We start from the raw sequence: 26,901 nt of genomic DNA, 5'->3' as shown, positions 1-26,901 counted from the left end.
TGTCAGGAGTAGCAACAAACATTCAATGGTTGGGTATCTACTACACATAGGTATAGGCTTGACTGAAAGGGCAGTACCTCCCTACCTTTTACATAAGTGAAGAAAACTAGCCATCCTCTAAACCATAGCGCTCTTCTTCTGGGGTTAGATTTCTGAAAGGCCATGAATTGTTTTTTAAATAAGACTGATTTGTAACAGTATATATTTAATTTTATCTATTTAGAAACCTAATTCTGAGAAAGGATTCATAGGTATCGCCAGACTGCCAAAGAGGTCAAGAATCCCTACCCAACCCAAGGTTCTTTTAAAAAGGTCTCATTTCCAAGATACATAAAAAAATTCAAATTTATAAGAATAATAGCCATTCCTCAATTGATATAAAAATGGTAGATAGATTTGAATAAGTTTTCAAGGAAAGAAAACCAAGTTTTTTTCAGAAAAAAAGCTTCAAATTATTAATTAGAGAAATGTAAATTAAAATAACTCTGATGTTCCAATTTATACCTATCAGATTGGAAGAGGTTAACAAAAAAGGAAACTGATAAATATTGGAAGGGCCACCCAAAATGGGCTTACTGATGTATAGTTGGTGACGTTCTGAACTGGTATAGCCGTTCTGGAAAGTAATATGGAACTACATTCCCAAAGTGACTAATATGTAAATATCTTTTGACCAGCAATGTCACTATTTGTTTTGTGTCCAGAAATACCACTATAGGTCATTCTATAAACCACTATTAAGTCTATACTTCAAAGAAAGGGGAAAAGGTCCTCTGTGTACACAAATATTTATAGCAACTCTTTTTGTTAGGGCAAAAAAATGGAAAAACTATGGGGATAGACACAATTGGGGAATGCTAAATAATTTATGGTATGTGAATGAATGGAATACTCCTATGTGAAAAGAAATGAGGAACTTTTGGATTTTGAAACAGCTAGGCAACACAGACTTTGAGACAGAAAGATCTGAATTTGAATCTTGCCTCAGATTAGCTGTGTGACCCTGGCTAAGTCACTGAAATTCTTAGTTTGCTCATCTGCAAAATAAGGACAGCACCTATATCAAATGAGTTTAATAGGTGTAAAGTACTCCACAAACCTTAAAGTACTATATAAATGCTACTTGACATATTGTCATAATAATTTATTGACTGAAAAAAAGAGTAAGCAGAACACTGAAAAACAATTTATACCATAGCATTTCATTGAAAAATAATTTTGAAAGACTTAAAACTCTGCTCAACACAGTGATCTGTCATGATTCCTGAGACTCACTTATGATGGAGAGATGTCTCCTGACAGATAATGATGAACTAATAAACACAATTTTGAAATAAACAAACAAACAAAAAAAAGTCCCCCAATAATGGTTGCTTGAAAAAAAAAGAAAAAAATTTAAGGACTTATGATTTTAAAAAAGAATCTTGGCTCTCAGTAGACACAGTAAAGTGAGGAGTAGGATAGTTTGCTAGTAAGGAGGGCATTCTAATGCACAGAATATCTTACATCTAAAAAAACTCAACTGATTTTACATCAACTGAAAAACCCAGAGGACTCCACAACTTTTTGAGCCAATATGCTCACAATCCAACCAAGCCTCAAACTGGGCCTGTTTCTTGACAATTTCAAAAGGTCAAAGAAAAGCAACTTCTGTCTTTTTATTTCTCGTTTTCTTCTAAAAGTCCCAGGAAATAAACAAAAATTTAAAAAAATCTCCCTCAAACTAATCTGACCACATTCACAAAGACCTAACTTGCTGTAGAAACTGAAGAGATGAAAACTAATAAAAACATTATTTCACTGTTTTTGAAAATGGAAACTGTTTCTCATTCCATGAATGATATTGAGAAGGTATTATCATAAATATTGTATGGTTTCTGTTTTTAATAAGGGATTACTTATTTATTTAACCCATGTCATTCTCTTCTAAGTTTTCTGTTGCCCTAAGCCCAAGCCTCCTTCTGAATCCAGAAAGAAAATCTAGAGAGAGATCTGAAGCCGACAGAATAGTATGCTTCTATCACTGACAAACTAACTGAGAGTATCTGGGTATCATCAAGCTCCATATTTATTTCATGTAAAAAAAAAATCACTTTTTTTTGTTAGAAAAGTCAAAATTGCAAAATACTGGCCAGTATATGACACAAACACATCTATGGAAAATTTGCTCATTTTACTTTACATTATTTTCAGGATAAAGAATCACAGAATTTTGGAGGTAAAAGACTTTAGAGATAATCTAGTTTTCAGGGGGTCTTAAACCTGAATACTCCATCACATATCCTGGGACACTTGGATAGAGTTTAGGAAGGGAAAACATTTGAGAATTTAAGTGGGAAAAATTAACATTTTTGTTTTCAAATTCTAACTTCTAATTGAATGTAGCATTTCCTTCAATTATGAATTCTTTAAAAATCTGTTATCTCAGAAGGGTTTTATAGGCTTTACCAGACTGCCAACGGGTTTCATGATGGAAAAAAAAGGGTTGAGAACCCCTGATCTAACCTAAATCATAAGAGAAACACAACCAAATTGGGAGTTAAGTCATAGAGCAAACTCATTTTGATTATTTGTTCATTATAATACTAGTTTTTTTTTTCATCATCAATATAAAACACTGCCAATGGTGAAGCCCCTTCTCTCATTGAAATGAGTTGGCAATTTATCATTGTTTGATGAACTGAGAAGTCAGTACATGCAGAAGCTAGGGCTTTCTGATTGCAAGTCTAATTCTCTGACATACTGTCTTTCCAAACATTACGGCCAGATGCTGCCAGAGTATAATATCAATATCAAACAATGACCTGAAATAAGTATACATAGCAAATGCTCATTTAAAGAATTATAGGAACAAAGAACATTTTGTAAAATGAGTTTTAAAATGAGCTCTTAATGAGCTAGAAATTAATTCTGGGTTTCAATAAAAAAGCTCAACTTAATTGATTTAAGATCTACTGGGTCTGCTACAATGAATGTGAAGTTTGTTCCCATGGAGTTGGGCAAAATCAGAGAAAGGCAAAATTTGTTACATGTCTTGATGATGCAACTTAGAAACCAAGTCAGAAAACTCTGAAGTACCTCTACAAACCTCTCAAATTGACTAAGATGACAGGAAAAGATAATGATAAATGTTGTAGGAAAACTGGGAGACTAATACATTGTTAGTGGACTTGTGAACTGATCCAACCATTCTGCAGAACAATTTGGAAATATGTCCAAAGCACTTTCAAACTGTGCACATCCATTGATCCAGTAGTGTCTCCACTGGTTCTATATACCAAAGAGATCATAAAAAAATGGGAAAAGGACCCACATGTGCAAAAATATTTGTGGTAGCCCCTTTTAAAGTAGCAAGGAAATGGAAACTGAGTAGATGCCCATCAGCTGGGGAATGGCTGACTAAATTATAGTATATGAATGTAATAGAATATTATTGCTCAATAAAAAAACATTAAGCAGGATGATTTCAGTAAGTTCTGGAGAGATTTACATGAACTAATGCTAAATGAAGTGAGCAGAACTAAGAAAACATTATATATAGTAACAAAAACATTATGTGATAATCAACTGTGTTGGACTTGGTTTTTTTTTCCAACAGTGAGCTGATTCAAGTCAAATCTAATAGACTTGTGATGGAGAGAGCCATCTACATCTAGAAAAAGTTCTGTGGGAACTGAATGTAGCTCACAACATAATATTTTTTACCTTTGTTGTTGTTTGCTTGCTTTTTCCCCTCATTTTTTAAATCTGATTTTTCTTGTGCAGCATGATAAATGTGGAAATATGTTTAGAAGAATTGCCTGTGTTTAACCTATATTGAATTAAATGCTGTCTAAGCAAAGGGAGGAGAAGAGAGGGAAAAAAATTTGAAACACAAAATTTTGCAAGGGTGAATGCTGTAACTATCTTTCATTGTATTTTGAAAATAAAATGCTATTTTTAAGAAACCAAGTCTGAGGGGCTGTTTTATTTAGGATGGGAATAGATGTCTTTGAGGCTTCTGTTGGTATTGAAATCTCTCAATAAATGGAGTCTCTCAACAAATGAGTCCATTCTCCATTCCATTCCCTTATTGCAATGAGACTGTCTACTAGGAAATATGCTGCCTCTATTTAAAGCTGGAATCCTCATCCTGGGGCCCATGAACGTTTTTCTCAATAATATTTTGAAAACAGCATTTTAGTGTACTTGGTATCCTTTATAATCTAATATATTTTCTTTTATGCTTTTAAAGAAATTTTTCTAAGAAGGGGATCCATAGGCTTCACCAGAAGGACCAAGGAGTTAAAGACACAAAGTTAAGAAGATGAGCATTCAGAAATGCAAGTTCTGGGAACTGAATCCCCAGCATAGTGCCTGACACATACTAAGTACCCAGTAAGTCCTTACTGAACCATACAAAGATCAAGATATGCCCACTGTTCTTCTAGTGGGGAAGTGAGAATTAAACCATCATAGGGTCTTCTGGACTCCCTAGATGATAGCTTCTCTTCCCTTAAAAACTTCCTAAAAAACCTCCATGCCAGAGGCACCAATTTACTGCCATATTTTTAGATGTTCAGTGTCCTGGAAATTTTGTAACAAGAAATTTGTTTCAAGGAAACTTCTATAGCTCCTTAAGAACAGGATGCTACGAACCTAGACTTAATAAACATATGTTAAACTGGGGCATATTTCCAATAAATAAGAGACTATAACAAACCAGCACTCATAATTAAGAATTCAACTATTTTGACAATTCCTTGCCTTTTCAAACTTATAAGAGGTCAATTGAAACAGGAAGGGAGTTCCTAAATAGATCATGGTGACTCACCTACAATAGGTGAAAGGAAACAGGCCCAGTCTTTCAAAAGGATGTTGAAAAGAAAAGTTGAGATAAAGCAAATTTGAAATTCTATATCTTAGGCTTCAACCTTTTTTACATCAAAAGAGTCAGATTTTAGCGACTAAAAAGGAAGTGGCTCTCTCTAGCTAGGCTTTTGGCACTTAAATATTCTCATCATCAAACAAAGAAATAAATGCCAGAGCACATGAAAGGAAACTCTCTCTACTAATAGCCAAACTGAAACTTGAGCTCAACTCAAGGTCTGCAATACCATTGGAAGTTTAATAGCAGTGATTTAAAACAACTTCTCTCTTTTGAATAAACATTGTAGAATAGCTGGGATTTCAGCATAAATTTTGTTTAAGCCAGGATTAGGAAGTTTCAAAAAAATTCTAATTTCTGAAAATGATTTTTTTCATCTTTTAGATTCAAATTCTCTCTATAAAACTTCTAAAATTAAAAATGTCTAAATTTTTGAGCAAATAAGTAAGCCTATTTGAGTATGAATCTAATAAATGGCAAAGTAAAAAATGTATTTCTTCTTGTCCTTTAGTAATACCTTCTGAGAAGTAAAAGGGGGGAGACTAATCTTAATTATTTTTCCTTTCTGAGATATTCCCCAAATGTTTGTTCCATGCTGACACTGTCACTTACCCCACCACCATGTCCTTGGGTCCAGCAGTTACAGTACAGATGCCATCCTCACAGTGCTTCCCTACCAGGCTGTGAGCATGCAGGTGGACATGCTTCCCATTGGTGACCAATTGGACAATAACTTTTGCTGGCCCCACATAGTTGCAAATCTGAATGAGAAAACATTAAAAAAAAAATTAACACTAGAGCAGATAAGTAGTTAGGTGTCATAGTAGAAAGAATACTAGCCCTGGAATCAGGAGGACCTGAGTTCATATTCAGCCTCAGACACTTGACACTTAATAGCTAAGTGATTCTGGGCAAGTCACTTAATCTCAATTGCCTTGTCCCTTTCCCCCTACCCCCCCCCCCAAAAAAAAAAATCTAAAACGTTTAACACCAAAGAACAAGGACACTTTGACATGATGGAAACAAAAACATTGCCAATAGAAAGATGTGGTTCTGGGTGGGAACTTTTTGAAACAGGTCTTGGTATAAGTATAATAATTTGACATGAAAGGTGCTGAATTTCAATGAAATATCAGCACTACCCAGCAATGGGCAAAACTACAGATAGGTGGTTGGGACAGAAGGCCATAGATTGGTGGAAACCTAGGACCAAAAAAATGATTAGCCAAAGTGTCCTCAAAAGTCTAAACCATATTATGTTCCTATCCATTTCTGAATTTAATTATTCTATTATATGCCAGTGATGTCTTTACATAAAATTTTAATTTTTTAAATTACACCTTCATTTCAGAATGTATCCTTTCCTGTCCCCTACTTACACAGAGTCATTTCTTGCAACAAAAAATTGAAAGAGAAAATAAAAAAACAACAAAATTAACCAATAAATTAATTATGGATAACAATACAATATTGTACATGCTTAATTTCCTCTCTTTGCAAGATGGAAGAGAGGTATAGTCTTTTTCTTATTTTTTGGGGGGGGAGGGGGAAGAAGCTTACCAACATTTTTTTTTCCCATAAAAGTCCCTATTGTAATATAATATGATGATTATGTTAACCAATAATCTGGCCATAATCCCCCCATCAACAAATTACTTTGAACCAATATTTGCTTTTTTGTTAACTCATAATATAATATCCATTTCTTTCCATCTCTAGATGGAAGGTTATTATTTTTCCATTTTGCTATTAAGGGGGAATTATATAAGCCTAGACCACCAGTCTGATGGCACATTAAGTCAACATCCAACAAAGTTGGTGAAATCATGGTGTATGCTGGAGTAGATTGAAAAAGACTAAATACCCCAACACTATTAGAATAAATATTACTAGCAGAGACTCTCCAAAATGTCTGAGCTTCAGTTAATGATTTAACTTCTTCTTGATGTCCCCTTTTACCTAATGTCCTAACAAACTGCAGAAAGGACTGGCTTTTCCCTCACTTCTTCTCTGCTACCCAAACTGGGAAGCCTGAGAAAAGGACAATATCAGAGAGCAAAATGAATGGATGTTCGCCTAGACAATTCCCACCCCCACCCCCCCTTCTTCTCCTACACCATCATGGCTTGAAGGTATACAGCTCCCACACCACAAATCTTTTTACCACACTCTTTGAAATAATTCTTTCTTCTAATGCTATCACTTAACAAATCTAAACTATCAAAATCTTATCTATTAGACTACTGTTTTTAAAGTACTATCACATTATATAACTGCCATGACAATTATGTGTGTCCCTGTCTTATTTCCCTTACTAGGCTAAGATTCTTTGTGGTTGGGGACCATGTCTTGTTCAGCTTTGTACTGAAATGATTCTGTTTCAAATTTTTTTTTTCTACTTTCTAAATGTACAGAAAACCTTTATTAGTAGGCACAGGATCACAAATCTAGGGCTGGGAGTCACCTCTGAAAATATCTAGTCTAACTTTCTCAAAACTGAGGCCCAGGGAGATTGTGTCTTGCCTCAGGTCACCTACGTAATAAGCACCTAAGACAGGATTTGAAATCACAGAGCTTTTTTTTTATTGTGTAGGGTACCTCCCTTAGCTCCTACTCAAGAAACTTATACTCATGGGGGACAAGTTAGACAAAAATATTTAAAAACAAGATAATTTGAGGCGGTAGAAAACACTAATAATGTGTGGGGGGGGTTGGGGGAGGAGACTAGAAAAGGATTTATGTGATACAAACTGAAACTTGAATGAATTTGGAGAGGTACAATTCCAAGCACATAGTAAACTCTCAATAAATATTTGCTGACTTAAACTGTTGACATTCCAGAGCAAGAGTCATCCTTCTAACTAAGATGGCAACTTAAGTTCATAAATCTATTTCCTATTTAGAAAAAAAAAAACCCAAACTTTTATACAAAGTCTTTTACAACCCTGAACAGGGTTAGTTCATAAATCCAAAGGAAAATATAATCTTTCCAAATAGATGTCCTTTATTTTTACTATGTGTTAACATCTTACCCAAATTCAGAGATGTCTTCATTTACCTTTCCTTTCAGGATATATGTATATTAAAAAGATTCTTCTCTTAACCTGTTTACAGAGTACAGTTATGTTAGGAATGAACCTCTGTAAGGTTCTGCTAAAGGCCTCAATTCTAAAACATATAGAGAAATGACTCAAATTTATAAGAATTCAAGCCATTCTCCAATTGTTAAATGGTCAAAGGATATGAACAGACAATTTTCAGATGAAAAAATTAAAACCATTTCTAGTTCTATGAAAAGGTACTTCAAATGACTATTGATCAAAGAAATGCAAGTTAAGACAATTCTGAGGTACCACTAACACACCTCTCAGATTGACTAACATGAGAGGAAAAGATAATGACAAATGTTGGAGGAGATGTGGGAAAACTGGGACACTGATACATTGTTGGTAGATTTGAGAACTGATCCAACCATTCTGGAGAACAATTTGGAACTAAGATCAAAAGGCTACCAAACTATGCATACCCTTTGATTTATCAGTGTTTCAACTGGGCTTACATCGCAAAGAGATCTTAAAGGAGGGAAAGGGACCCACGTGTGCAAAAATATTTGCCGTAGCCCTTTTTGTAATGGCAAGAAACTGGAAACTGAGTGGATGCCCATCAGTTGGAGAATGGTTGAATAAGTTATGGTATATGAATGTTATAGAGTATTATTGTTCTATAACAAATAATCAGTATGATGATTTCAGAGAGGCCTGGAGAGACTTACATGAACTGATGCTAAGCAAAATAAGCAATCCCAAGAGATCATTATACATGGCAACAGCAAGATTATTTGATGAACAGTTCTGATGCACATGGCTTTCATCAACAATGAGATTATTCAGGATAGTTCCAATGGTCTTGTGATGAAAACAGCTATCTATACCCAGAGAAAGAACTGTGGGAACAGAGTATGGATCACAACATAGCATTTTCACTTTTTGTTGTTTAATTGCATTTTGTTTTATTTCTCATTTTTTCTTTTTTGATCTAATTTTTCTTGTGCAGCAATATAATTGTATAAATATGTATAGATATATCAGATTTTACACATATTTTCAACATGTTTAACATATATTGGATTACTTGCCATCTAGGAAAGGGGATAAAGGGAAGGAGGGGAAAATTGGAACACAAGGTTTTGTAAGGGTTAATGATGAAAAATTATCCATACATATGTTTTGAAAATTAAGAGGCTGTAATTAAAAAAAAGATGGAACCTTATATTATTAATATAAGAAAAAACGAAAAGCACACCCTCCCTATTTTTCTATAGGCCAACTGTATTTACCTATAATTGAAAATGAGATAGAGTTGGACAAGGGAAATGGTCAGAAAGGTTTATAGGAAAAGTTTATAGGCAGGGTTGAGGTGGAATCATAACAAAAGTGAACTCTTCTTATATTTTTGAAGGCAAAGACATCATGATGCTCCAGGGAAACTGAGAACAGAATCCAAGGCAAGAATTCTACCTATCATATTATCAATCAATAAAGCAGACCAGTTATTGGGTATTGAGAAGCTTTTGGAATTTTGCACAATGGACTTAGAACCTAGTAACCATGGAGATTCTTTTGCATTTTAAGCAATGTTTGTGCTTACTTTTCTCACACTCAAAATTATCTGAAGACTTGGCAGCAAGTAGCCCTAGTACAGAAACCATGTTTATTTTATTTTTCTTAATTTTATATATATATATGTATATATATATATATATGTATATATGTATATATATTATTTTTATTATAGCTTTTATTTACAAGCTATATGCATGGGTAATTTTTCAGCATTGACCCTTGCAAAACCTTCTGTTTCAACTTTTCCCCTCCTTTTTCCCACCCCCTCCCCTAGATGGCAGGTAGACCAATACATGTTAAATATGATAAAATATATGTTAAACACAATATATGTATACATATCTATACAGTTATTTTACTGCACAAGAAAAATTAGATTTAGAAATAAGGTAAAAATAACCTGAGAAGGAAAACAAAAATGCAAGCAGACAAAAACAGAAGGAATGGAAATGCTATATAGTGGTTCACACTCAATTCCCAGAGTTCTTTCTCTGGGTGTAGTTGGTTCAGTTCATTACTGCTCCATTGGAACTGATTTGGTTCATCTCATTGCTGGAGATGGTCACGTCCATCAGAATTGATCATCATATAGTACTGTTGTTGAAGTATATAATGATCTCCTGGTTCTGCTCATTTCACTCAGCATCAGTTCATGTAAGTCTCTCCAGGGCTTTCTGAAATCATCCTGCTGGTCATTTCTTACTGAACAATAATATTCCATAACATTCATATACCACAACTTATTCAGCCATTCTCCAATTAATGGACATCCATTCAATTTCCAGTTTCTAGCCACCACAAAAAAGGCTGCCACAAACGTTTTTGCACATGTGGGTCCCTTTCCCTTCTTTAAGATCTCTTTGGGATATAAGCCCAGTAGTAACACTGCTGGATCAAAGAGTTTGCACAGAGAAACTATGTTTATTGTGAAAACATGCAGAAGCTAAAGTATCTTAACATACTTTCTGGCAAGTTCATTCAAGGAACCATTAACATATCAGTAAATCATTACTATATTCATCCACCATTAAAGGGTTAAGCAAAATCCTTTCCCAGATAGTAAAAATAAAGCCAATTTGATATCACAGGAACATGGAATTTTAGAAATGGAAGAGGTTTTAAATATCTAGATCAACAGCTCATTTTACAGATGAAGAAACTGAGGCACAGAAAAGTGTTATGATCTGCCCACAGCTGCAAATTTCTTGACTTCCAGCTTAATCCTCTTTCATATTTCCATTAAATTTGGCTTGGAGGAATAAATAATAATAAATACTAATTTCATGTCATTTAAAAACAATCATTTTGTTATTTAAAAAATTTTCTTTTTGTGGTAAGGCAGAAAATATACTTATTTGATTGATGAGATTTCTTTCTCTCTTAAAAAAAAAAAAAAAAAAAAAAAAAAACTTCTCTGTAACTTTCCACTATCTCCAATGTATGCCTCATTCTGCATCTTAATCTACCACATCTTAGTGGTGAGGACTCAAGCTTCAACAACAGCCTTCAGAAGTAATGAATGGTCACAGTGCTGAGCAGATCTCCTGTCTTTGTCTCTCTTTATCTCTGTATTTAAAAATACACTATTATATTATATTATAATATACCACCATTTGTTTGGTTATTTCACAAATGATAAGCACTTACTTTTGTACCAGTTCAGCACCACTATAAAAGGAGCTTCAACAAATATTTCTGTATATCTGAGACCCATCTTTTGTCTTTGACATCCTAGGGTAGATGCTAAGTTATGATGTCTTTCAATACTTTCCTCCTTTACGTGATTGTGGTTATTGCATACATTGGTATCCTGGGTATATCTGTGGGTAATTCCTCCACCAATCCAGGTTGCACCTTTCTGGGTGTGCCAGAGGGTACAGAGGACTGGACTTGGGAATCATGAAGACCTGAATTCAAATCCAGCTTCATCTCCTTACTAAAACTGTGTGACTCTGGACTTAACCTCAATCTGCCTCATTTTCCACATCTGCAAAAGGGGGATAATATAATACTTATTGTTGTCATTTAGTTGTTTTTTAGTTATGTTCAATTATTTATGATCCCGTTTAGGGTTTTCTTGACAAAAAGTTTGTCATTTACTTCTCAAGCCCATTTTACAAATGAAGAAACTGATGCAAACAGTTGATTAAGTAACTTTTCCAGAAACACATAACAAATAAGTTCTGAGGATGAATTTGAACTGAGGTATTCTTTATCCAGGTGCTGTAATCTTATCCAATGAGACCTAGCATTATTGTGAAGATGAAACGAAATAATATTTATAATGTGCTCTTAGTTACATAAATTCTAGGCACTGTTATTTTAAAATGTTGATCCAAGTCCCTTAACCTCTACCTACCTCATTTTCCTCATCACCTCCCTCAACTTATGAAGACCAAGCAAGATAATATTTGGAATGTTATTTACAAACCTTAAAATGTCATAGAAATTCTAGTTATCGTTATTTTAAAATGATGATGACTATAAAGATGAAGATGATGATGAGAGTATGATCCTTGGCAAATCATGAAATCCTCCCTGCCTCATTTTCATCATCTACAAAATGGGTATAATAATAGCATGTACTTCTCAGAGTTTTTGTAAGTATAAAATGAGATGATAAACATAAACACTTTGAAAACCTTAAAGCACTATATAACTGCTAGCTAAGTTCATGATTCAGTAGCTGTTTTTCAGATTAAAAAAAAAAAATCCATTCTCTTGCATGGAACTGTCAATTCGTTACTGTTTGATTAGTTTTGCTAAATTTCCTTCCCTCCTTCTTCTTTATCTTTTAAATTCTTCATTAGAAGAATTCTAATGAATTCTTAATTCTCTGAAAAGGGGAAAAGTATATTTGAAAATGAATGCAATAAAAAAAAACTGATAGACATCAATATTTTAAAAAAGCAAGTCAAATTGTGGAAGAAATCCCTCCAAAAAATATATCCTTTTAGCAAATGTTATCACCCTGAAGCCACCTTGCTTCAGAACTTAGCTAGGCCAGTCCACAGACAATAGACACACTAGGAGCATACTTGAAACGTTTCCAGCTTGGCAGGACTTGCCAGAGCTTGCGTTGCATTGGCCCAGCCTTCCTTAACCCTGGATCACCCTGGAAACATGATGGAGGCCTTAGAACACTCACATACTGTATAAATTCTGAAATACAACATTAAGCAGAGTGATTTAATAGTGACAATACTGGTGACAAGCTTCAGTCAAGCGAAACCTACTGGGCTTCCATCTTAAATTAGATGACAGCAATTGCATGCTGTCTTACTTTTTCTATCATGTCAAGATTCAAGACTGTTAAGAATGAGGAACTTGAAGATCTCTCTGAGGTAAAGAACCTGAAAAATCTGCCTGTAACTAATGTATTTCATGATATATTTGAACGAATAGCAAGGCATTATCTAGTCCTTACAGAAACCACATTGCATCTCTACAGAGAGGTGGCTGGCTAGAAGTGGACTTTCCCAAACACCACCTAAAAGCAGAAGCTGAAATGTGATGATTTCCCTCCCTCCCTCCTCCTCCCCCCTCCCCTCTCCCTTCATCTCCTTTTCCCTTTCCTTTTCCCTCTCCCTCTTCCTCTCCCTCCCTTTCCCTTTTCCTTTCCCTCTCCCTCCCTCTTCCCCCCCCCCCTTTCCTATGCTTGTACAAAACCAATATTGTTACTTTTTGTTATAACACAACTTAATAACAATATTAAGGATATAATAACAATATTATAATCATTTCATAAAAGATAGGCAGCATCATGTAGGAGCCTGGAAGAGGGAGAGTCAGGACCTTTCTCTGACACCCAAGATGTGAACCTGGGCTGATTACTTCACATTGTTGTGCCACAGTTCTCTTTTATTGTCCTGCCTCAGTTTCCCTAATTGTCTTTCCTCAGTTTCCCTGAATTGTCCTGCCTCAGTTTCTAATTGTTCTGCTCAATCCTGCAAAACCACTTCTCCCTCCCAATCATGATGATCCAGATAAGGAGAAAGACCTTCTATCTTAGACATCATGACCCCAGCCCTTCCCTACTTATCAGAATGCCTCTCCCCATCCCAGAATGTCCGGTGCCTCCCCCCTTACCCGGTCAGAACCAGATTGTTAGTCCTGTTTCCAACTCTCAGCACTCTGACTCCACCCCTGCCTCAGTCTATCCCTGTATCTGAGCCATATGTATATATGTCATTGAGAACTCACGTTGTTTGCTGGATTCTTGAAGACCATAGTCTCATTCAGTCCTGGGACCAAACCATGGATCCATTTGGTCCCAGTATATTTCTCCCTTTCAAATAAATGATTAAAAACTCTCTAATCCCTATCTTACTTCAGTTTCTCTGGCATTACAACATTCCAGGGACCTCTAGTAGAATGTAATTTATAATTGGAGTATTGACTCATGTTGGTAGAAATTGTTTTCTCACCTGGAACTTCACAGGTCCAGTCATATATAATAAAAGATGGTATGAAAAAGATACATGAATGCAACAGAAGATGGGCTGGTCAATTCTTATGAACTAGTAATTCTACATAGACAGCTGATTTGCTGATTAGCAAAAGATCCATTGAGGGCCCCAGCATCCTGAGGGGAGCATTTATAGGACAAGAGACACAGAAGATTCATAGTTTATATAATATATATTTATGTAATATTATACATACATACATACAATTTAACATAGCTATTAAATTATTACATAAGTAAAAATTTATAATATTGGGCAGAATAAGAATCTACATCAATGAAATTGAAGCATAAAGAGTTTATTAATCCTATAATAATAGGATCACAGATATTTGAGTTGGCATTTTAGTCAACTATACAGCTTATGGAAGAAAGTGCAGGGCTTAGAATCAGGAGTTCAAATTTGGCCTCAGATAATTACTAGCTATGTGACTTTGGGCAATTCATTTAATCTGTCTGCCTCAGTTTCCTAAATTGTAAAATGTAATAATAATAACACATCTCCCAGAGTTATTGAGGATCAAATGAGATACTTATAAAGAACTTCTCACTGTGCGTAGTATATAAAAGGGACGTAATAAATGCTTAATTCTTTCCTTCCTTAGTCCAACCCATTTTAGAGAAGGAGGTCTAGAGAAAGAAAATAATTTGAGTTGTTGAAATTTTAGCTGTCTTTCTGTGGGTATTCACCATAAGAAATAGTGTCTGCAGTTGGTAATCAATCACCTTCTCCTGCCAACTCCACACAGCACTTTATTTTGGTACACCTTATTCTACTATACATAATCTATATCAGGGTAGAGACTGTGTCTTATTTATGCTTTATTATTATCTCTTTCTAGTGTTTAGCACTGGGCAACTAGGGACTGCAGTGGGATAGAGCACTGGACTTAAAATCAGGAAGACTCATCTTTTGAGTACTACCTGGCCTCAGACATTTACTAGTGGTGTGACTCTGGGCAAAATCACTTAACCCAATTTACCTCAGTTTCCTCATCTATAAAATGAGCTGGATAAGGAAATGGCAGATTATGTCACTATCTCTGCCAAGAAAACTCCAAACAGGGACACAAAGAATTGGACATTTCTAAAAATGACTGACCTGGGACCATCTGCATTTACACACACACACACAGACAGACACACACACACAGAATATAACTATATATTTATATAGTATACAATATAGTACTTAGTATAGCTATAATATGTAATTATATATCACATATGAATATATAATATATGAGAGCATATAGTATCACTACAATATCCTACAGTATTATATATAATATTATATATGAAATGGGGATACAGTAGAACCTCTCTCAATAAATATGGGAGTAAAGCAAGAATGACCACTCTTCTTATGGAAATGTTAGAAACAGGAATAAAACAAGACACATAAATTAAATATAGATAAAGAGGAGATAAAGCTATCCCCTTTTGCTGATGTTATGTTGTATTTGGAAGATTCTGGGGAACTGGCACAGATTCTAAATGAGACAATTCTTCAATAAAGTTGTAGGGTACAAAATAAATCCCCCCCCAAAATCAATAGCATATTTATATGTTAAAAAAAAAAACTCAAGAAGTTATAATAAAAAGGGAAATATCATTTCAAATAACTACAAAATGTATAATGTGTGTTTATATATTACATGTATATATGTATATAAGCATACATACAAGCATTTGCAAACATACATGGGTTGTTTATCCTGATGAATGTCATATCTTGACCAATTAACATTCTTTGTGTATTTGGGTTTTTTCTTGTTGGCTATTAGATGGTACTCTTCTAGGTGGCTGTGAGTCTCTTTTAGATTATCCGTCACAAACTAGAGCACCTTATTTACCTCATTCACCATCTATAAAGAAATCATCTTCTACTTGGAAGTCAATACTATCTATTCTTTATGACATTCACAAAAAACTGTGGTAAAAATACATCCCTTGCTTGGTACTGACCAAAAAAAAAAAATGGAGTGACTATTTTTCAAGGAGCCTCTTATATAAAGGACAGTTCTATTAGAAGAGAATCTTTAATTATGCCTTTGCTCTATCAGACTTGGTCAAATCATCTCCTTAAGTTTATTTGAAAAAGGACTTATGCTGAATTATGGCTAAGCTACTTAAATTGATTATGAAGGGGAAGAGGGGCAAAAAGGATTTCACAATTTTCTCAGATATTGAATCATCATTTTGGTTCAGTAAAACCAACTAGGTCATAGGAATGCAGAGTTTTATGTAAAATACAATAACTAGAATAGCCCTTTTGGATGTGTTTTTAATTCTAGGGATAGAGATAGCATCTGTAATTTTATTGATATAGGGATTTTATGTCTACCAATGCAGATGAGCTCTTGCTCTGAAAAGTTTTATGCAGGGTTTTCTGAGGACTCAAAAGAGAAATGATTTGCCTAAGATCAAAGAGCCAGAATATGTCATTGACTGGCTAGACTAGAATCCAAGTCTCACTGGCTCAAAAGCTATGTATTATATCATGTGTTGTATAATGGAATCTGAGGCATGGAAGCCTTAAAGAAGTCTTTAATTCTCATGTAGACTTTCCATAATTTAACTCCACCTATTATTATGTAGGTTGTTTTTTTTTTTTTTTTTTAATCTCTTGCCATTCTTCTACTCCAGCCAGGCTGCTTCCTGCATTATCCTCAAATATTCTACACATCCTCACTCTCAAACATTTCCTCATGCAATCCTCATTCTATGGATTGCCATCTTTCCTTTGCTGATATGAAGGTTCATTCCATGAAAGGTCTCTTAAAACAAGTCAGTTAAGTAAAACTAATAATTCTTGCCCCATGTGAAAGCACATCTATAGAATTTTTCAAACTTGTAATTAATTTTTTTTTTCTTTTCTTCCCTTCCTCCTCACCACTGGGAAAAAAAAGGAAAAGGACTTGTTCCTTGTAACAAATATAGATGCTCCTTCCTTGGTAAATTCAAAAATTATATATACACACATATACATATACATACACATGTGTGTATGTGTGTGTGTGTGTGTGTATCTCATTCTATACTCTGAATCTATTGTCTGTCTTCATTATCAGTCCTCTGGAATCAAGGATAGTCCTTGTGGCAGAGTTCTTGTAGCTTAACAGTTTTGTTTTTAATGTATACATTCCCCTTCCCCCCCCCTCCCCCCAGCTCTGCTTGCTTCATTTTCCATCAGTTTGTTTTTATCATATTGATGTTAAAGTATATTGTTCTTCTGGTTCTGCTCCCTTAACTTTATATAATTTCATTTAAGTCTTTCCATGTTTCTTTGAAATGATCTATTTACTCATTTCTTACAGCAATACTCCTCCATCACATTCACATCTAAAACTACTTCTTTAGCCACTCTCTCAACTGATGGGCATCCCTTTAGTTTCCAGTTTTTTGCAACTGCAAAGAGTTGCTAGAAACATTTTTGTACACATAGCTCTTTTTCCCTATTTCTTTGATCTCTTTTAGGTATAGGCTTAGCAGTGGGTTAAAAGGCATGCATTGTTAAGTGATTTTTTTGTATCATTTCCAGAATGGTTGTATCCATTCACAGGTTCAATAACAATGAATTATTGTTTTTCCCCATCCCCAAGACTCTTCAACATTTATTCTTTAATTTTGGCCATAATATACTGATGACCACAACATACCTGATTTATCATGATGACTTAAAAAACCCACAAAAAAAATTTGTAATGTTTTTAAAATATTGAACAAGGATACTGAAACTAATTTGGTAAATAAAGACAATTTATGTCTCTAGTGAATTTGCTGTTTTATTATTGTAATTTGTTTCATGATTATATGCCTTTCCATTGTCATTTTTTTTTGGCAGTGCTGAATACATAGTAAGTACTCAGCAAGACTTTATTATTGTTATTATTAATGATTATTTCCATTTATAGCACATAATTGGATGGGTAGCCCATTGAGTTAATAGTAGTATCCATATCTTATCTAAGTTCTATTGAAGGACAGTGAGCCAGGTGAAGAGTTCAACAGGAGTAGATAGAGTTGGATTTAATTTTGGAAACTGTATAGCTTTTTTAATGGCTCCACATTACTCTTTGATATTTAAAAAAATAGCAAAATTAATTATTTTTAAAGTAATACTCTCTTGGTAAAATTATATGACGATGAATGATGGAATATAAGGATTCCAGAAGAATCAAAACTGGAGACAATCAGCAATGGAAAAACTTAAAGTGGGTTTAAATAGTTTGAAACAACTTTTCAATGAAGACTGGTATACAAGGTATACTTCAACATGACCCATCACACTAGAAAAATAGGCAGGCTAGGCATGAAGGAGATTAAGGACAAAAACTCAAATGTTGAACTGGTATCTATTAAAAATTAAAAGAACAAAAAGGAGGCCTCCAGCTAGTATACTGGGTAAATCCTCTATAGAGAATTTATGGAAAGATGTGGACAGGAATCACACAAGGAAAGGCATAAAAGGTTTGCAATCTGTCCCAATGGAGCTATCATAGATTAATGAGATTATCCATTTCTGAGAGGCATCTCTGTTTAGAGAGAAAACTATATTGCTCCCCAATTAGGACATAAAAAGAAACTCCTAGATGAAATAATCATAACATGGTCTATTATTATCCAGTCTTGGAAACCAGACTGCTAACTAGCCCAGTTTATAAGATAGCATGGTTTTTGTACATAATAGGCAACTGAACAAATGTCTGATGAATTAAATTGAATATATAAACTCCTTGAGGGCAGCTTTGCATCACCTAAGCATAGTACAAAGCTTTGAATCAAGGACTGTAATTACTTTTTGCATTTGAATGTCCAAACACTTAATAAATCTTTTCTCCCCTCCCCTACTCATTCACCTAAAGAGAAAGAAATCCTTAATTTAGGAAAGCCAAAAATACCCATTGCATTCTGGGCCATCGTTAATCATTCTGATTTTCATTCTATCACTGGACTTTGATGAATCTGAAGAAGAGAGCAAAGTTGATGATTTTGTGTCTCACAAATCCAATTTATAAGCAAATCAAAATATCACTCCATTGATAGTCTTTAAGAACAAAGAGTGAACAATAACACTTCAATAACATCAATGTCATTCATTCAATAAATTTATTTTTCTAATAGATCACCAACTCAAAGAAAGCAAGGATTTTGTTTTTTCTTACTTTTGTATCCCAGTATCTAGAAAGGTGCCTAATTTACAGATGAATATTTAAAAGATGCTTGTCGGGTCGTTTTGTTGTTAGGTATCTTCCTATTCTAGCATTGCAGAATCACAAAATGATATATTTAGGGGTGATCTCTTATCAGTTAAATATAATCAAGTTTTTATAAGAATGTTTCCATTTGTTTAATATTCATTGAGCAACCACAAAGCACACCAGAATGGAATAATTGATACTTCCCTGCTCTAAATTAGCTGCTATTCTATGGTGTACCAATAAATTCAAACTCCATCCTTTGTACACACAGATGGTACTACTGATCCAATGCTGACAAAGTTCTACCAATTACTATCATTGATATGTGCTGATCTACCTTCACTTTCATTTGTATCCCTTTTTACTAAAAGAATCCTTCCTCCCCAACACTTAACAGTATTTTATTTTTTTTATAATTACATGTAAAGATAGTTTTCAACATTCACTTTTCTAAAATTTTGAGTTCCAAATTTTTTTTCTCCCTCTCTCCCTCCCTCTCCTTCTCTCTCCCCAAGATGGCAAGCAATGTGATATAAATTCTACAAATCAATAATATTAAACATATTTAAATTTTTAAATCTTTCAAAATATTTAGTTTTAAAAATTGTTATTATATAAATTATTCTACTGGTTCTGCTCAATTCATTCTGCATCACTTCATATAGGTTTTGCCAGGTTTCTCTGAAAATATTCCCTTTGTCAATTTTACAGTATAGTCGTATTTCACTATAGTTATATGCAATATAATTTGTTTAACCATTCTCCAATTGATGGACATCCCCTTAATTTCCAGTTCTTTGCTGCTCCTAACATAATTCAATGTAATTTCTTTTGGTCTATTATGACTTCTGAATGCAACAGCTTTTAGGTAACAACTTCTTTTCAGGAGTGGTCTTTGTATTCTGGAACATATTATAAGTTTAAAGATCATCAATGTAAACAAAGGGAAATAAAGGGAAAACTGGGTATCTGTCCTAAGTCATCATTTTAGGTCTCCACAAATAGTCATCACAAAGAGCTGAATGTTGTAAGTTTTATGGTCTTTGGTAAAGGCTGACCATTAAATAGAGTTGATAATACTATATTTTGTATTGGAGCCACAACAAATATCTAAAAATGGGAGTTCAAAGCACCTATAATCCAAAAGTCTCACTGCCCTTTCTGTTTCCCCAAAAACAAGGACAGATCTATGATGACTAATTCAACTGAAATTGCCTTGTAGAAGGTCACCAATGATCTAATTGCAAATCCAAATTTTTCATCCATCCCATCCTTGACCTTTCTTCAACACTGACATAAATGACTTCTTCCTCTTTCTTATTGCAGTCATTTGGCTCATATGATATGGATTTCTCCTTTTTCCCCTTCTTCCCCTCCTGCCAATCTTATTTCATCTTGTTCAATGATGTTTCCTCCTGTCTTCTCCTATTCTCTATTCATGCTTTCTAAAATAAAAATTTATTTTATTCTTAATTCATGAAATAAAACAAGCATTTCATAACACTAATAAAAAAAGAATTTCACACAAAACTGCATGTTATGCATGTACAACTTGATATTTCTTTTAAATACATAAAACATATTTTTCCTTTTTTCTTCCCTTTTTCTTTCTCTAGCCCTCCCCTCTAGAATATCTACCATTAAACACAAATTTTTATATGTATAAAATCATTCTAGAGCTACTTCAATTTCTCAGTTTTTCTCTCTATGAAGTATCTTCCTTTATGTCCTTTGTAGTTAATTTAGATATTTATAATAGTCAAAATGACAAAGTAGTTCTTAAAACAATATTGCTATTACTGCATACAATGATCTCTTGGTTCTGTTCATTTTGTTCTTCATTCTTGGTTGGGAGATGTGTATATGCACAGATCTATGTATGCATACATGGTACATGTGCACATATGGGGGAATATTAATCTAAGAACACATGAGCAAAATTGTAATGCTAGAGAAACTGAGGCAAGATAGAGAGTATTTAATATTTTATTTGAAAGGGAAAGATTTACTGGGACCAAATGGATCCATGGTTTAGTCCCAGGGCTGAGTGAGACTATCGTCTCCAGGAATCCAGCAACAATGTGAATTCTCAATGACATTTATATATATACATGTGGCTCAGACACAGGGGGTAGACAAAGGCAGGGGCAGAGTCAGGGTGCTGAAAGTGGGAACAGGACTATGGATATGGTTCTGACAGGATGGGGGGAGGCATTCCGGTAAGTAGGGGAGGTCTGGGATCATGAGGTCTAAGATAGAAGGTCTTTTATCCTTATCAAATATACAGATGATTGAGAGGGAGGGGTAGTTTTGCAGGATTGAGCAGAACAATTAGAAACTCAGGCAGGACAATTTAGGGAAACTGAGTCAGGATAATAAAAGGAAATTGTGACACAACAAAATGACCTACATACAAATGAACCTGGTTTTAATTCTTATGCCATTCTGCTTTCATTTTTGTCACTTTATCATTATTATAAGCACCATATACATTAAGTCCATCTGTCTATAATCAGCTCTCAATAACAAAGACATAGGGACTATCATTTAGCAAGCAGGCCAAGAACCAGCTCTGTGATCCTAAGTCACTTGACCTATAGTGTCCAACTCTATGACAGAACAGTTGCAAATTTAAACCAGGAGTTTCCTCACTGAGATTTCCCTACACAAATGCAATCCCAGGTACAGATCAAAAAGCCAAAACCAAAATAACAACAAAAGATGCCTTCTAGCCTCTCATAGCCTATAAGGCTATGAATAAATTTGATGGTGGTGACTATAAGACAAGTCCTCTTGTGAAATCCTAGCAGTAGAGCTTTTTAGGATGAGGTACAGTTTCTCAATTGGGTTTGGGGGTGGGCCAAAGCAGTGGCATGAGTGGAAAAGAGATCATGATAAAACAGCAGTGACATCATGAGAGTGAGAAGCTGTAATAAATAATAGTGGTTCAATCTCTAGGGTAAAAACAGATCCTAGCTGACTCTGCCCCAGGCTCTGTAATCTGGGCCAATAATCTTCAACTGGGAACCACTGCTTATTGTTTCTGCTAGAAGCTAGGTGGAAAAATGTCTCTGCCACTTACATTTAATGGAAAGAACTGAAAAAAGGCAACCAATTTGAGTCTCTAGACACTAAATTGGTGTCTACCATAATCCTCTGAATATAGTAGGTGCTTTATATATATGTATGTCGAATGGAACTGAATTGAATCATTCCTGGAAAGTAGGTCATCCTGAATGTCTTCCTGTCTTCTACCTACTACAAGGTTTGGGAAATATAAAAACTATAGCGATTACATCACTATAACTAACTACACACAGGTGATGACAACAATAATTATAACAATATAAACTAATATATGTGATAACATATATACATACATGTGTGTATATGTGTATATTACCTTACATACTAATTATTCTGTATGTGCTAAGTGCTTTACAAGTATTATATTTCTTGATCCTCACAACAATCTCCCTATGAAATAGATGCTATTTTACAGATGAGGAAACTGAGGCAAATAGAGATTAAGTGACTAGCCCAAGGTCATATAGCTAGTAAGTATCTGTGCTAGGATTGCAACTCAGGTCTACCTCACTCAAGGCCCAGCACTGTTTTCACTCTACCACCTGGCTATCCCTTAGGCATAGATATATGCCCCAGCATGTTCATGACCATAATAAATAAAAAGTGAAAATTCAAATGGCTCATAACCCTCAAATGTGGGTAAAGTTCTCTACATATTGTCTCCATCTGTGACATACTTTTCTCTTATAAATAGATTCCACTTAGGTCTTACCTCCTACTGAAACACTTCCTAGACCCTCCCAGGTTGTAAATGTTCTTTCTCCCCTCAAAGGGATGATTAAGGAAACCTTTATTTTATTATTAATATACATTAGATGTCACTAGTTGAAAGCTACTATTTTTCATTGGAGGTAGACTACTTTAGCTTTGCCTTTCTATTTCCAGCATCTAGAAATCAGTGAAACAAGCATATATTAAGTGCCTACTGTGCACTGGGGATATAATGACAAAAGTGATATTGTCCCTGCCCTTAAAGAGCTTTAGCCAACTCTCTGGGATACAGCTGTCAATTGTTTGTTACAGAATAATGCTAAATTTATTGTTCACTTATTAGAGTGATTTTACTCTTCCTTCAAACAAATTATCATGTTGAATGTGGATTCAAAGGCTTGATTATTGGGAATTTTTTGCCAAGAGGAAATAATCTATGGCATACTTTTTGAGGTAGACCTTATAACTAAACCACTTTATAAATAAGAAAATCTAGCATAAATATTCTTATTTTCATAGTATAGCACAAAGTATGGGTATGAATTGGCACTGTATAGCTCTGGGGCCTAGGCAAATGTCCAATTCTTAATCTCTTTTTTTAAAATTTATTTTTATTTTCAATTTATGGAATAAAGCAAGCATTTTATAACATATTAACAAAAGATGAGTACACGAATCTGAAAATCTATTATGCACAACTTGCTATTTCTTTCAAATATATAACAAAATTATCAGGTAAATTTCTTTTTTTCTTTTCTTAACCTCTTAACAACAATGCTTAACATACAGTAAGAGCTTTGTATATTTTATATATGTATATATTCATTTATGTATATATAAATTTTTTCTATTATCTATCTATTATTATGAGGATAATAGTTGCTGTACATGGTTCATTGGATTATTTGAGGGCCTGTGAAAATATATATTTATATATTTATAATACACACACACACACACACAATTGCTACTGTTTTTATATTTCCCAACCTTGGTTTATAAAGAAAATAGTAAGATTTTCATAGTAAGTTACTTCCCAAGACTGATTCAATTGAATTTCATTCAATATAGATATATTAAAATGAGGATCATAATAAAACCTACTGCTCAGAGTTGTAAAAAGCAAATGAACTAGTCATTGTAAAAGAGTTAATGTCTCACTGCCCAAATCTAAGGCAGAAAAGTTGCAGATTTGCCTTGAGTGGAGATTTCCCTACACAAATGCAATCACATTCAGAACAAAGCTAAATCCTAAATTTCAAAAAAGATGCTTTCCATTCTCTCACAGTATATAAGTCCATGAAAAGGGTTAAAGGTGGTGACTGTAAGACATTTGATAAAAATCATTCCTCTTTTGAGAAACCAAGCACAGTATACTCAATTATTATTTTTATAAAAAGACTATGTAATCTTCTATGACAATACTTTAAGAATGGTGATGACTTTGATAGCATGGAAAACAAATTCACAGAAAATGAAAAAAAATCTTAATTTTAGAAATTTCATTTCATTTTTCTTTCATCATTAAGTCATTTATCAAAATTGTTCAAGAATAGTCAAAGTGACTACCACAAAGAAAAACAAAACCCTGAAAAATGAGCTATTGAAAAATCAAGAACTATCTATAATTGTACTGTGTCAAAAATACTTTCATAACTAAAGCTCACCAGAAATGAAAGCCAACAAACTATAACCTAAAGAGGTTTGATAAAAAATAAAAATAATTTTTAAAATACTGGAATCAGTGAGTCTGAGTAGCAGGTCAGGAGGTTTAGTTAGCCTTCTTCAATCTGAGGTAAGAGTTAAGTTCTTGGCTGGACCTTTCAAGCTTAGATTACAGCACTACTAATAATGAGAATTTATTTTTCTAAAGTGCCTCAAGGTTTATATGCTAGTTAGCCAAGTGGATATAGCTGAACTTACGTGGTGCTAGGAAGGTGAGTTCAAATCCAGTCTCCCTAGCTATGTGACTTTGGACAGGTATCACTTAACCTCTGTCTATCTCATTTTTCTCATATGTAAAATAAAACCATTTCAAGGTTTTTGTGAGGAGAAATTGAAATAATATTTGTAAATCACTTTGCAAATCTTAAAACACGCTATCATCATTATTGTAGTGGTTTACTTCTTTATACCTCTGGGAGATAATAAGGCCTGAAAGTTGTGGTTGTTCCATTTTACAAGGGATGAAGGGGGTGGGGAGAACAGGCTCAGGGCTTAAATGATTTCCTAGCAGGATTAAGAAGACTTAAAGCAGAAACAAAAAATCATACTGAGAATTGTTCTGCTCCTCATTTTAGAGATGGGAAAACTGAATCTGAAGGAAATTAAATGACTTGCTCAAGGTCTCATAGGTAGTACACAGAAGTAGAGATATGATGCAAAACTAGGTTCTTTCACTAAAAACAAATACACTCAACATGCTTTATTTATGTACGTGGTGAGAAATGTAAACTACTCTTTAAATTATTAAAAATTCTAAAAATGTTTTAGGAATCTCAAATCACAAATAATTTTGAATGAAAGCTAAAAACTTGAATGCCCTAAGACTATTTAATCTCATAATCCAGTCAAAAAAGATGAAATGATTTTTTTCTTCACAAAAAGGGCAAATAATTATTTCAATATTATATTTTCATGCTAAGAAAACCAGTTTAAATCAACTTCACTGAAAGCATTTGATGAAGGAATAATAATTGAGATAATTTGGCTCTTAATGATCTTAAAAATTCTTAGAAATTCACCAGTTCTACATAGAATTTAATTTGCATTACAGTAAATACAGCTGCAATGCAAAACAAGGATGGGAGACATTTTGGTGGCAGCTGGAAGAAAACCAATTAACTGTTCCTTTCTTTAGAAGGAAAGTACATGAAATAAAGAACATTTCAATTATTCTTCTGAGATTTCCTGTGGAAACCCCCACTCAATTAAAAGAATTTCAAGTGAGTAAAAGTGGGAAATTTTCTAAGTAAGATTTTTTACCCTTTAATTGGCTATTCTAAACACCAGGACAGCAATAGGGCTAAACAATAAACTCCACCTAAGTGACAGACTGAGGTTAACCAAAATATTGTAACAGTGATACATAATGATGAGAGAACGAGAGGGAAAAGGGGAGGATGGGGGAGGGAGAGACACAGAGAGACAGAGAGACAGACAGACAGACAGACAGACACACACACACACACACACACACACACACACAGAGCAACAGAGAGAGAGAGAGACAGGGAGACAAGCAGAGACACACAGAGACACACATAGAAAGAAAGACAGAGACAGAGAGAGGGGGTTGCATATTTCACAGGAAGGGGAAAACATCACATGCTCTGAAATGTTCTCATATACAATCAGCTAAATAGTGTTATGGAAAATAACCATCTTTCTAACCTGCAGCCAAACCAATTCAAACCATCATCACCACCACTACCAACAACAAGAGGAGCAGCAATAACTACTCACATTTATAGAATGCTTTAATAATTTACAAAGCATTTTCCTCACAACCAGCTTGTTATAGATGGAATGAACTGAGTCTGAGAGATGTGACTGACACAATATGAAATAGCTAGCAAGGATCAGGGTCTGGTCAACTCTCTCCAAAATGAATCTCCCTCCCCTTCCCCACCACTGCTTCTACAAACCATGACAGAAATTCATTAAGTCTAATAGCAGATTGTAAAAAAATCTGGATGGAATATGTCCTGAGTTTTTATTCTTATGTGTTTTCTCAAATGAAAAAGAAAAAAATCAAAATAGACAAAGAAAGCTCTTCCTTTGTATTGTACAAATGTGACATTTTAATTAAACAGTTTTGACAAAGACTATAAACTTTGTTCCCATGTTCTCAAAAAGAACCATTCACATTCCTAGAATGTAACAGACAGGTTCTGTTAAAATGCTGTAGGAATGATATGATTATTAGGCAGCATTTTAACC

The 26,901-nt window shown here is 34.2% G+C and overlaps 1 protein-coding gene across 3 annotated transcripts in view; it reads right to left on the bottom strand.

Annotated features, from left to right (window-relative positions):
- The window catches only part of NFKB1 (nuclear factor kappa B subunit 1), a 159,312-nt gene that overhangs the window by 46,324 nt on the left and 86,087 nt on the right, over nucleotides 1–26,901 (bottom strand). For all 3 annotated transcript variants that reach the window (XM_012552019.3, XM_012552021.3, XM_031942311.1), the window contains one exon: nucleotides 5,480–5,628. In XM_012552019.3, coding sequence (XP_012407473.1) covers nucleotides 5,480–5,628 — 149 coding nt within the window. The remainder of the gene's footprint in view (nucleotides 1–5,479; nucleotides 5,629–26,901) is intronic.

The sequence above is a fragment of the Sarcophilus harrisii genome, chromosome 6, assembly GCF_902635505.1.
Source record: "Sarcophilus harrisii chromosome 6, mSarHar1.11, whole genome shotgun sequence".
NCBI classification, from domain to species: domain Eukaryota; kingdom Metazoa; phylum Chordata; class Mammalia; order Dasyuromorphia; family Dasyuridae; genus Sarcophilus; species Sarcophilus harrisii.
This window is presented reverse-complemented; position numbering and strand designations above follow the sequence as displayed.